The sequence below is a fragment of the Coregonus clupeaformis genome, unplaced genomic scaffold (assembly GCF_020615455.1).
Source record: "Coregonus clupeaformis isolate EN_2021a unplaced genomic scaffold, ASM2061545v1 scaf0032, whole genome shotgun sequence".
NCBI lineage: Eukaryota > Metazoa > Chordata > Actinopteri > Salmoniformes > Salmonidae > Coregonus > Coregonus clupeaformis.
The window spans coordinates 208,876-222,500 of NW_025533487.1; the positions used below are offsets into that span (position 1 = coordinate 208,876).

Here is a 13,625-nt window from a genome sequence, read left to right on the forward strand (position 1 = left end):
CTAACCAAAAAGAGAATAGAAGGGATCTCTAAGGTCAGGGCGTGACAGGCTTGTACATAAGCATTTCACTGTAAGGTCTACACCTGTTGCATTTGGCGCATGTGGCAAATAACATTTGATTTGATTTGAAATAAAAAAGTGAAATATTTAACAACAAACATAAGAGGATAAAAACAAATGAATAACAAATAAAAACTGAAAGACTGAAAAAGCATCGTAAGGAAAAGCAAAGCTAAAAAGATCTCTTTTAAATATGTCCACAGTTTCGGCCCCCCTCAAGTTCTCTGGCAGGCTATTCCAGAGGCAGGGGGCATAGTAACTAAAGGCTGGTGAGGTGTTCCAGAGGCAGGGGGCATAGTAACTAAAGGCTGGTGAGGTGTTCCAGAGGCAGGGGGCATATTAACTAAAGGCTGGTGAGGTGTTCCAGAGGCAGGGGGCATAGTAACTAAAGGCTGGTGAGGTGTTCCAGAGGCAGGGGGCATAGTAACTAAAGGCTGGTGAGGTGTTCCAGAGGCAGGGGGCATAGTAACTAAAGGCTGGTGAGGTGTTCCAGAGGCAGGGGGCATAGTAACTAAAGGCTGGTGAGGTGTTCCAGAGGCAGGGGGCATAGTAACTAAAGGCTGGTGAGGTGTTCCAGAGGCAGGGGGCATAGTAACTAAAGGCTGGTGAGGTGTTCCAGAGGCAGGGGGCATAGTAACTAAAGGCTGGTGAGGTGTTCCAGAGGCAGGGGGCATAGTAACTAAAGGCTGGTGAGGTGTTCCAGAGGCAGGGGGCATAGTAACTAAAGGCTGGTGAGGTGTTCCAGAGGCAGGGGGCATAGTAACTAAAGGCTGGTGAGGTGTTCCAGAGGCAGGGGGCATAGTAACTAAAGGCTGGTGAGGTGTTCCAGAGGCAGGGGGCATAGTAACTAAAGGCTGGTGAGGTGTTCCAGAGGCAGGGGCATAGTAACTAAAGGCTGGTGAGGTGTTCCAGAGGCAGGGGCATAGTAACTAAAGGCTGGTGAGGTGTTCCAGAGGCAGGGGGCATAGTAACTAAAGGCTGGTGAGGTGTTCCAGAGGCAGGGGGCATAGTAACTAAAGGCTGGTGAGGTGTTCCAGAGGCAGGGGGCATAGTAACTAAAGGCTGGTGAGGTGCCTGCTGAGTGTTGGACCTCGAGGCAGGGGATCCAGTACCTGGTTGACTGGTAGAGTTATGGCCCGGAGGAGAGGTATTGGGTCCCCGCCAGGAATATCCTGGACCCAGCCCTCATCGCAGACTTCCGACGTCGACACCCCGGTCAACCAGGTATGTCCCAGGGTAGGACGCCAGGTGGCGCCACTAGAGGGGGGGGCACTGTCACACCCCGATCAGTTTCACCTGTCTTGTGATTGTCTCCAACCCCCACCAGGTGTCTGCCATTATCTCATGTGTATTTCTACCTGCGTTTTCTGTTTGTCTGTTGCCAGTTCATCTTGTCCCATCAAGTCCTACCAGTGTGTTCCCGTGTTTCCAGTTACATGTGGGATGAAGTCCATTTAGCTCAAAAGATTCATAAAGTCTTTGTCAACATTAATATTAAAATCACCCAACACAATGATTTGATCATAGTTCTCAAGGACAATAGACAATAGTTAAGAGAAATCAGTAAAGAAAGTGGGGCAGTGCTTTGGTGGCCTATACTGGGTTATGGCCAGCATTGTTGGCTGACATTTAAACAGTATAGCATGATGCTCAAAAGACCCAAAGTCACCAAATGAAATGTCCTTACAGCTGAGAGCATTAGTAAAAATAAAGGCTGTCCCCCCACCCTTTTTCCCTTTTCTGATAGAGTATGAAAAGCTGTAGTCAGGGGGGAGGCTTCAATAAGAGCAGCACTACAGTCTGATGATTCAGTGAAAAACATGCAATTAACTTTGCACTCAATAATGAGGTCATTCATGAGAAAGGTTTTACTTGTGATTCCTCTAACATTTAAAAGTGACATATTCAATAACTGTGGGCAACTCTGTCCCTGGGGCATCTGCCTCGAAGTAACCAATGGAATAACCAAATGATTAATGTCACAATCTATCCGATTGCAGTTAGGGTGAATCCCGTCTCTTTTGTGGTGGTTGATCCCACAGCAAGTCAAAGTTCTCATAAAAGGAAACATTCCTGTCATTGCAAAGTTTGTTCAGGTTCTCGTTTAGGGCAACGAGTCAGCTGAAACATTCCGAACCCTTTTGATAGCACAAGATAATTATTATCTTCCCTGTGCTAGTGAGGGTGTTTAAAAAAAAATAAGTAGTCCTCCCTCAGATGACAGTGGACCTTGCTTGGTCCACAGACCGTAGGCAGGCCAAAATCTCTCACCATCGAGCTGCCCACAATGATGGTGCTTGTGATGGAGTCTGATGAGGAAGGAAGAGGGGGAGCGGGTTGGGACTGCATCGTGCAGTGGGGATCGAGACTTCAAGCCAGGCTAGCCTGACTCTTTGCACCAGCAACAGCGGATGGCGTCGGAAACCCCAGGAAGGTGGAAGATGGCCCGAGACCCTTCTGTCTTGAGTCAGCGACCTGCTGATCTGTGGTGGCCGTGGGGAGGGTGCCACCGGGCGGCTGTGGGGGAGGGTGCCACCGGGCGGCCGTGGGGGAGGGTGCCACCGGGCGGCCGTGGGGGAGGGTGCCACCGGGCGGCCGTGTGGGAGGGTGCCACCGCGCGGCCGTGGGGGAGGATGTCACTGGGAGGCCGTGGGGGAGGGTGTCACTGGGAGGCCGCTGGCTGGTGGTATACTCCCAGGATCCGTGCTGACTCCCGGGGCTGGTAGGGCAGTCTCAAACAGACCAAAGCTGTTTGATAGCTGGATCGGATCGTCTCAGATAGATGAAGGGTGGCCAGACTGCCTCCCCAATCTCCTATGCCTTGCGAGTGTCCAGTCTCCCATGGGGCTGCGGAGTTGAGCTTAACATATGTCGTACGTTGGATTGCGACAGATCAATGCCACCCGACTCATCGACAGCTTTGCTATAAGAGGCATTTATAACTGAGATTCGGTTTGCCTGGCCTACAGCAAGGTTGGTGTACTTAGAAAGCAGGTTATCCTTTTCTCACAGCCGAGCTAACAGCCGGAAGATATCTTCCTTTAGCTGCTTGATGTTGGTGCATTTAGGGCACCATATTCATCTTGTGATTGTGTAGAAATCATCTCACACCCAAAGCATTTGTGCCAAACTGTGGAAAGAGACACAGGTGGGCTAGTACTGCTAGCGTTAGCCTGCTCTGTTTTCATAACGGCTAGCAGCTAACCCTGCTTAGCTTCAGAGGCTTCACCAGACTCTGCTTAGCTTAAGAGGCGAGCAAGCAGTGGGATTTAGGGTGCTATGGCTGCTGGCTGCTACCAGGGCTGACTTGGTAATAGTGTTCATTTCCCAGCTATGATCTGCAATGTGTCTCCCTGATGTCTACGTGTGTGTGTTAGCTTTGGCACAAACCCAGCCCTACCGTCAGACCAGCTCTGCTGCAGTTTTGGCACTGCAGCTTGTGGGAGTTCCCTTCAGTGACAAGAGCGTGCTCACCCACAAAAACAAGCACACGCTGAGGCAACATGAGCCGATGTTGATAGCCAGGAATCAGCCCACGCTGTAGACATAGACAGTTCTAGTGTGATAAGGTGCCTTCGCAATCCATTAGTATCTATGGAAACATAACATCTACGTGTGTGTGTGTGTTCCTGGATTCTTTCCCTGAGATGTGATGGTACAGTGTAAAGGCCAAGGGTGGGCCACCCTAATGCTCTGTAGACATTTAATGAAAAAGTCAGATTTTGTGATCAAAAGATAAATACAATAGAGAAACAGGGAACAAGAGGCGTCTACTGTGAATGTATGAGAGGGCCAGTCGAGACTTCACCCCCCAGGTTAACGGTTCACACTTCTCCTAGGCCTCATTTACATTACATTTACATTTTAGTTAATTAGCAGACGCTCTTATCCAGAGTGACTTACAGGAGCAATTAAGGTTAAGTGCCTTGCTCAAGGGCACATCGACAGATTTTTCAACGAGTCGTTTCTCTCCCACTCACTCCCCCTCTCTTTCACTCTCTCTTCTCTCTCGTTCTTGGCGGCCTCCTCCCCTCACACGCGATGCCCTTTGATGTGTCAGAGACTGTGTGTGTTTGTGTGTGTGTGACAGGTTATATTGTAGAAAAGATTTGGGGTGTGAGAGGATAATTGTATGTTTGTATTGAAGTCTGAGTGTTTTCTGATTGTTACCAGCGTGCCTGGGCGCGTAGCTTAACACAGCCTCCTTCTCCACCCCTTTGTCAATCCGTCATCAAATCAGAAACAGGAGAAAGTGTCACTGGACAGAGAGAGAGACATGACTCTCTGTGTTCTTTATTGAGACATCTTCACTAACACCACAGTCCCCCTGTAAACCCTTAAAAAAGAGAGAGGGAGGAGGGAAAGAGGGAAGGAAGGAGGGAAGGAAGGAAGGAGGAAGGAAGGAGGGAAGGAAGGAAGGAGGGAAGGAGGTGTAGTAAGTAAAAGGTCAACTAACTGTCAGATATAATAAACCTTGGGGTCACGTCTCTCTTCTCAGACCCAGGCAAACAGGCAGGACAGAAAAATAATCCTTTGTTTTGAGCAACTTCCCTCTCTGCCTTGTATAGCAGTCTGCCAACACTAACAGTACTGGTGGTTTACTCTGTGTGTGTGTGTGTGTGTGGTTTCACTTTGATGAGTTTCTGTGACAACATTATGCTGAGAAAGGGTCACACTACCCCCTCATCCACACACACACACACACACCTCTCGAAGTACGAGTCTCAGCATATATTGCACGTAAATATATTTCACTAAAATAGTAATCATGGTCGAACTACTTAATGTTATTTACCAAACACATTCATATATATATATATATATATATATATATATATATATATATATATATATATATATATGTTTCATATATATTTAGTATTTACAATACTTACATAGTGCACACTAGAGGGTAGCTATACACACAATGTGCAAAGAGACAATTGGTTGAATATATAAATATATATAGTATAATATGACATGTGACACATTCATGTTCAGACAGTTGGTTTCTCTCTCAGGGTGTGAGCTGTGGTGGCCATGATCGCTTCTTTAGGATTATTTCAAGAGACTAAGTTGCGAACTGATTTGAGTCCCAAATTACACCCTATTCTCTACTTTGCACCAGAGCCACATGCAGTAGGTTTAGTCAGTAGTGCACTATTTAGAGAATAGGCAGTGAATTCTGATTGGTCCTCATTGGGGTTGCAAAATTCTGGTAACTGGTTGGATGAATCGCAGATTTCCTGCTTGTTCCAGCAATCTTCCAACCAGGAATTTGGGGAACGTTACCAGAATTGAATTAATGCAGTGTCCGTAATGTCCAAAATGGTGGAGTTTACCTGCTGCAGTCATTCTATCAGGGATTAGATTACCACCAGGCTACCAGTCAGTCATTCTATCAGGGATTAGATTACCACCAGGCTACCAGTCAGTCATTCTATCAGGGATTACCACCAGGCTACCAGTCAGTCATTCTATCAGGGATTAGATTACCACCAGGCTACCAGTCAGTCATTCTATCAGGGATTAGATTACCACCAGGCTACCAGTCAGTCATTCTATCAGGGATTAGATTACCACCAGGCTACCAGTCAGTCATTCTATCAGGGATTAGATTACCACCAGGCTACCAGTCAGTCATTCTATCAGGGATTAGATTACAACCAGGCTACCAGTCAGTCATTCTATCAGAGATTACCACCAGGCTACCAGTCAGTCATTCTATCAGAGATTAGTTCACTTTTGTGGAATGTAGCTGAAGATATTATCGAGACTACTGTCTATAGTTCTGTCTGCAACCACTGCCCACAACATACAACAACCACAGCTCAGATACACCGTCCAACCTCCAACCATAGTCCAACCAAAGTCCAAAGCAAATTGATGAAAAAATAAAAATAAAATTAAAAACGTGAAGGCATGTCGATGACCATTGAAGCAGTTCCACAGAGTGGCATGTCGTTTTGAATATATAATCCAAGTGTCGTAAACTAGCATCCACGTGTTGTGTCGTCATGGTTTTTGGCAGTAGAACTATCATCTTCATTTTCACCATTTAGAATGTAGAGTAGAGTACGTGTAAGCTCTCTGCAAACAGTGGCAGTCTGTGGAGCGAACATATAACCAACAATCTCCATGACACAAATAGACAGCCATCTCTCAGTTCATCTCAATTCCCTGTTGCGCTTTCCAAGGCACTTCTCTCTTTTATGGGCTCTGAGAGAGAGAGAGAGAGAGAGAGAGAGAGAGAGAGAGAGAGAGAGAGAGAGAGAGAGAGAGAGAGAGAGAGAGAGAGAGAGAGAGAGAGAGAGAGAGAGAGAGAGAGAGAGAGAGAGAGAGAGAGATTTAGTGAACTTTGTACATGGCTGCATGTGGAATTCCTTGAAAGAGAAGGTGGTCTGAGAGTGGTATTAATAACATATAGAGACATGACAGACTAACGATATATCTGAGAGAGAGAGAGAGAGAGAGAGAGAGAGAGAGAGAGAGAGAGAGAGAGAGAGAGAGAGAGAGAGAGAGAGAGAGAGAGAGAGAGAGAGAGAGAGAGAGAGAGAGAGAGAGAGAGAGAGAGAGAGAGAGAGAGCGAGAGAGAGAGAGAGAGAGAGAGATGAGCAGAATCAAGGCAGACAGTGAGAGCGAGAGAGAAAGAAAGTGGAGAGACAGAGAGAGATCCCCTGTTTCACATGAGTCATATCTACATTCGAAAAACATCATTCTGTTTTGTCCACTTTAATATCTTTCTGATATTCTCCTGATGTTTTACGACAACATTAAATCAACGGCTGCAGTCTGACACTGGAATTTAAAGACCTGCAAATTGTTATTGAATTACACCACTGAATTTTACTGCCATGGAGCCCACCCCTGCAGGAGGACACACATGCTGATTTATCTGCTATAAAGATACTCATTATAAACTCTCTACCCTTGTAACACTGGTAGAGAGAGAGGGAGAGACAGAAAGAGGGAAGGAAGAAGAGAGAGAGGGAAGGCGGGAGAGAGAGGGAAGGAGGGAGAGAGAGGGAAGGAGGGAGAGAGAGAGGGATAGACAGAAAGAGGGAAGGAGGGAGAGAGAGGGAAGGAGGGAGAAAGAGAGGGAGAGACAGAAAGAGGGAAAGAGGGAGAGAGAGGGAAGGATGGAGAGAGAGGGAGAGACAGAAAGAGGGAAGGATGGAGAGAGGGAGGGAAAGGGAGGGGAAGATGGTGAGAGGGAAGGAGGGAGAGCGAAGGGGAAGAGGGTGAGATTCATTATATACTCTCTACCGCTCTAACACTGGCAGAGACAGAGAGAAAGGGGAGGGAGAGAGAGAGAAATAGAGAGAGAAATGTAGATGATATTCCATAGTCTTACCAGGGTATTCTACCTCTCTGTACATCTCTGACTGCCTGCTAGTCGGGTGAGAAGACGGGCGCACCTCTTATAGTCTGAAACACAACACACACAACAGGTCAGTCTACAAACAACAATAACAATGTTTTGAAAAACTGACAAAATGCTGGAATGCATCATTGTTATCATTTAGAATAATAAAGATTAACAATAATGACTGTAATAATTCAAATACTGAGCTATATTGATCCCAAAAATTTGAAAAAAAATTTATACTAATACAATTGCTCAGAGAAAGAGATTTTGTTTAACAAGAAATACATCATTTTTTTTAAAGGTAGGGGTAAAAAATATTGGCAACCCTGTTTTCAATACCTTACCTAGCGAGGATAACAGCACTGAGCCTTTTTCTAAATTGTTTTATGAGTTAGAGAACACATTGGGAGAGATCTTACACCATTCCTCCATGCAGAATCTTTCCAGATCCTTGATATCCTTCGTCTACGCTTATGGACTGCCCTCTACAATTCAAAGCACAGGTTGTCAATGGGTTTGAAGTCCAGAGACTGAGATGGCCATTGCAAAATGTTTATTTTTGTGGCCCAATTTTCATTAAAACGATAGGAGAAATTCATAACATTCCATTTGAATTCACAATGCAGCTGCGCTGCTGCCAGCAACGGTTTGGGTCTCACCGTTTGTCCCTTTCAGATGGTGAACCTTGCACCTGTACTACCGTTACGGTACCTCAATTCCACCTCACAAAGTCTGCATTTCCTTCTCATTTAACTTCTCAAAGTATCGCCACCATACGTGACTTCTCTGCTGTCTCTGGCCTTTCTCTGACATTTTCCCAACTGTTAACGACGATGACGTAATGGTGGAGAGTCGACAACAAAATAATTGATTCCCTTGCATGTCGAATCTCATTGTCAACTCATCGACTCCTCGACTCCTAAGATTCAGTATTTTTGGAACGGAAGAGACTGATTAGTTGCCGTACTTCCGAGAACACAAACACTTACATATTTCATAGCGAGCTAGCGAGGGACAGAGTGAGAGGGGAGCGGCACAGTATAGGCAGGTCAGCCACCAGACAGACAGTCAGAACTGTTCACTAGGCCCATCTATCAGTATAGGCAGGTCAGCCACCAGACAGACAGTCAGAACTGTGCACTAGGCCCATCTATCAGTACAGGCAGGTCAGCCACCAGACAGACAGTCAGAACTGTTCGGCCCATCTATCAGTATAGGCAGGTCAGCCACCAGACAGACAGTCAGAACTGTTCACTAGGCCCATCTATCAGTATAGGCAGGTCAGCCACCAGACAGACAGTCAGAACTGTTCACTAGGCCCATCTATCAGTATAGGCAGGTCAGCCACCAGACAGACAGTCAGAACTGTTCACTAGGCCCATCTATCAGTATAGGCAGGTCAGCCACCAGACAGATAGTCAAAACTGTTCACTAGGCCCATCTATCAGTATAGGCAGGTCAGCCACCAGACAGACAGTCAGAACTGTTCACTAGGCCCATCTATCAGTATAGGCAGGTCAGCCACCAGACAGACAGTCAGAACTGTTCACTAGGCCCATCTATCAGTATAGGCAGGTCAGCCACCAGACAGACAGTCAGAACTGTTCACTAGGCCCATCTATCAGTATAGGCAGGTCAGCCACCAGACAGACAGTCAGAACTGTTCACTAGGCCCATCTATCAGTATAGGCAGGTCAGCCACCAGACAGACAGTCAGAACTGTTCACTAGGCCAATCTATCAGTATAGGCAGGTCAGCCACCAGACAGACAGTCAGAACTGTGCACTAGGCCCATCTATCAGTACAGGCAGGTCAGCCACCAGACAGACAGTCAGAACTGTTCGGCCCATCTATCAGTATAGGCAGGTCAGCCACCAGACAGACAGTCAGAACTGTTCACTAGGCCCATCTATCAGTATAGGCAGGTCAGCCACCAGACAGACAGTCAGAACTGTTCACTAGGCCCATCTATCAGTATAGGCAGGTCAGCCACCAGACAGACAGTCAGAACTGTGCACTAGGCCCATCTATCAGTATAGGCAGGTCAGCCACCAGACAGACAGTCAGAACTGTTCACTAGGCCCATCTATCAGTATAGGCAGGTCAGCCACCAGACAGACAGTCAGAACTGTGCACTAGGCCCATATATCAGTATAGGCAGGTCAGCCACCAGACAGACAGTCAGAACTGTTCACTAGGCCCATCTATCAGTATAGGCAGGTCAGCCACCAGACAGACAGTCAGAACTGTGCACTAGGCCCATCTATCAGTATAGGCAGGTCAGCCACCAGACAGACAGTCAGAACTGTTCACTAGGCCCATCTATCAGTATAGGCAGGTCAGCCACCAGACAGACAGTCAGAACTGTTCACTAGGCCCATCTATCAGTATAGGCAGGTCAGCCACCAGACAGACAGTCAGAACTGTGCACTAGGCCCATCTATCAGTATAGGCAGGTCAGCCACCAGACAGACAGTCAGAACTGTTCACTAGGCCCATCTATCAGTATAGGCAGGTCAGCCACCAGACAGACAGTCAGAACTGTGCACTAGGCCCATCTATCAGTATAGGCAGGTCAGCCACCAGACAGACAGTCAGAACTGTTCACTAGGCCCATCTATCAGTATAGGCAGGTCAGCCACCAGACAGACAGTCAGAACTGTGCACTAGGCCCATCTATCAGTATAGGCAGGTCAGCCACCAGACAGACAGTCAGAACTGTGCACTAGGCCCATCTATCAGTATAGGCAGGTCAGCCACCAGACAGACAGTCAGAACTGTGCACTAGGCCCATCTATCAGTATAGGCAGGTCAGCCACCAGACAGACAGTCAGAACTGTTCACTAGGCCCATCTATCAGCAATCAAAAAGCTGTATCTCGCAATGGAATGCTGTATCTCGCAATTTCTTGGCTTGCAATGTCTCGCAACCTCAGTAAAGCAGGGCCTATCATCAATGAATAGGCTAGGATATTCTACAGGCAACAGACCGAAGACTGAACACACACTCACATTAGCAAAGAGAAAGAGCAGGTGAGGGAGAGAGAGGAGGGGGCAGGCAGAAAGAATGTCTTGGTAATCTGGATCTCACAATGTCTTGTGAAGAAGTGAAGTAAAGAAGTGAAGTGAAGACACCTGAAAAGGGAAATATGGGACTGTCCCCGGATGACAAGTGCAGCTACATGGTTTAAACCATGACAGAGAGGTGGGGGTGTTCGTTTCATTTGGACTATAAGGTTCTATCTGACATAAATGAATTAGTCACATACAGTATAATTGATCTTAGATGGTTCTTCATATGTCTGGGTAGATTGGTTTTTGAAAAATTTAATTTTAAGTGAAAAAAAAAGACAAAACTAGAAAGTTCTATCTGCATAAACCCATTTCAACTTGACGCTAAACGTTTCCTTTCTGCAATCCAATCACAGGCCTGATCAAATACAGACCAATCAGAACACATCTTTGCCATCTCCCTCTAAGTATGATCTTGGCTAGTCTAGCCAGCAAAAAAACAAATCTTAAAGTACAGTGCCATCACAAAGTATTCACACCCCTTGACTTTTTCCACATTTTGTTGGGTTACAGCCTGAATTTAAAATGGATTAAAATACGATTTTGTATCACTGGCCTACACACAATACCCCATAATGTCAAAGCGGAATTATGTTTTTAGATATTTTTACAAATGAATTAAAAATGAAAAGCTGAAATGCCTTGGTCAATAAGTATTCAACCCCTTTGTTATGGCAAGCCTAAATAAGTTCAGGAGTAAAAATGTGCTTAACAAGTCACATAATAAGTTGCATGGACTCACTCTGTGTGCAATAATGGTCTTTAACATGATTTTTGAATGACTAGCTCATCTCTGTACCCCACACATACAATTATTTGTAAGGTCCCTCAGTCGAGTAGTGAATTTCATACACAGATTCAACCACAAAGACCAGGGAGGTTTTCCAATGCCTCGCAAATAAGGGCACCTATTGGTAGATGGGTAAAAAAATTAAATAAACAGACATTGAATATTCCTTTGAGCATGGTGAAGTTATTAATTGGTTGGTGAATCAATACACCCAGTCACTACAAAGATACAGGCGCCCTTCCTAACTCAGTTCCCGGAGAGGAAGGAAACCGCTCAGGGATTTCACCATGAGGCTAATGGTGACGTAAAAACAGTTACAGAGTTTAATGGCTGTGATAGTAGAAAACTGAGGATGGATCAACAACATTGTAGTTACTCTACAATACTAACCTAAATGATAGAGTGAAAAGAAGGAAGCCTGTACAGAATAAAAGTATTCCAAAACATGCATCCTGTTTGCAATAAGGCACTAAATTAATACTGCAAAAAATGTGGCAAAGAAATTAACTTTATGTCCTGAATACAAATCACTATGTTTGGGGCAAATCCAACACGGCACATCATCGAGTACCACTCTTCATATTTTCAAGCATGGTGGTGGCTGCATCATCTTATGGGTATGCTTGTCATCGGCAAGGACTAGGGAGTTTTTTAGGATAATAAGAAACGGAATAGAGCTACGCACAGGCAACATTCTAGAGGAAAACCTAGTTCAGTCTGCTTTCAAACAGACACTGGGAGACATTCACCTTTCAGCAGGACAATAACCTAAAACGCAGGGCCAAATATACGCTGGAGTTGCTTACCGAGACGACATTGAATGTTCCTGAGTGGCCTAGTTGCAGTTTTGACTTAAATAGGCTTGGAAATCTATGGCAAGACTTGAAAATGGCTGTCTAACAATGATCAACAACCACCTTGACATAGCTTGAAGAATTTTAAAAAGAATAATGTGCAAATATTGTACAGTCCAGGTGAGCAAAGCTCTTAGAGACTTACCCAGAAAGACTCACGCGTGTAACATGTATTGTCACGCCCTGGCCTATATAACTCCAGCTAGTTTGGTCAGGGTGTGAATATTCTAGGTTTGTATTTCTATGTTTGGCCGGGTGTGGTTCCCAATCAGAGGCAGCTGTCGCTCGTTGTCTCTGATTGGGGATCATACTTAGGCAGCCAGTTTTCCTGCCTGTGTTGTGGGATTTTGTTGTGTTCCTGTTTAGGCTTGTGTGTTAGCCCTTTGGACGGTCACCGTTAAGTTTGTTATTTTGGTTACTGTGTCGTGTGTTTATTAGTTAATAAACATGTACGCCTTTCAAGCTGCAACTTGGTTCGACCCGTCTCTTAACGTAGGTGACATGTCTTTTCTATGGATACCCATTAGTTCCTGCCAAGGCAGCAGCTACTCTTCCTGGGGTCCAGCAACATTAAGGCAGTTATACACAATTAAAAATATTACATGAATTCACATTTCATAACACTTTACCGAATACACTTAGTGTGTTCCCTCAGGCCACTACTCCAGGGGTGTTAATACTCAGGGGTGTGAAAACTTTTTTTAAATGAGATATTTCTGTATTTCATATTCAATAAATTAGCAAACAATATGTAAACTATTTTTCACTTTGTCATTATGGGGTTTTATTTCATTATTGTGTGTAGATGGGTGAGAAAAAAAATCAATTTTGAATTCAGGCTGTAACACAACAAAATGTGGAATAAATTAGTGATGACAGTAATTCGCTTGATGATATAATAATATAATATGCCATTTAGCAGACGCTTTTATCCAAAGCGACTTACAGTCATGTGCGCATACATTTTTACGTATGGGTGGTCCCGGGGATCGAACCCACTACCCTGGTGTTACAAGCGCCATGCTCTACCAATTGAGCTACAGAGGACCACAATGATCATAATACATTTATTTACGTTTTTGATGATGTATACTGACTCTATCTTGGTAAAATTGTGTTATTCTATCATTTACAGTGTTCAGACCCCTTGACCTTTTCCACATTTTGTTGCGTTACAGCCTTATTCTAAAATGTATTAAATCGTTATTTTTCCTAATCAATCTACACACAAAACCCCATAATGACAAAGCAAAAACTTTTGCAGAAACTTTGTAGAAACTTTTGCAAAAAGTATTGCAAATACAAAAACTGAAATACCACATTAACATAAGTATTCAGACTGTTTACTCAGTACTTTGTCGAAGCACCTTTGGCAGTGATTACAGCCTTGAGTGTTCTTGGGTATGACGTTACAAGCTTGGCACACCGGTATTTGGGGAGTTTCTCCCATTCTTCTCTGCAGATCTTCTCAAGCTGTCAGG

General features: G+C 45.0%; 1 protein-coding gene across 1 annotated transcript in view; it reads right to left on the bottom strand.

The window, feature by feature from the left end:
- Positions 1-4,964: 4,964 nt before the first annotated feature.
- LOC121544256 (ALK and LTK ligand 2-like) overlaps positions 4,965-13,625 on the bottom strand; it is a 22,533-nt gene continuing 13,872 nt past the window's right edge. The window contains exons 5-6 of the mRNA XM_041854170.2: positions 7,415-7,488; positions 4,965-6,279 (exon numbers count right to left, since the gene is read on the bottom strand). Coding sequence (XP_041710104.1) covers positions 7,424-7,488 — 65 coding nt within the window. The 3' untranslated portion in view covers positions 4,965-6,279; positions 7,415-7,423. The remainder of the gene's footprint in view (positions 6,280-7,414; positions 7,489-13,625) is intronic.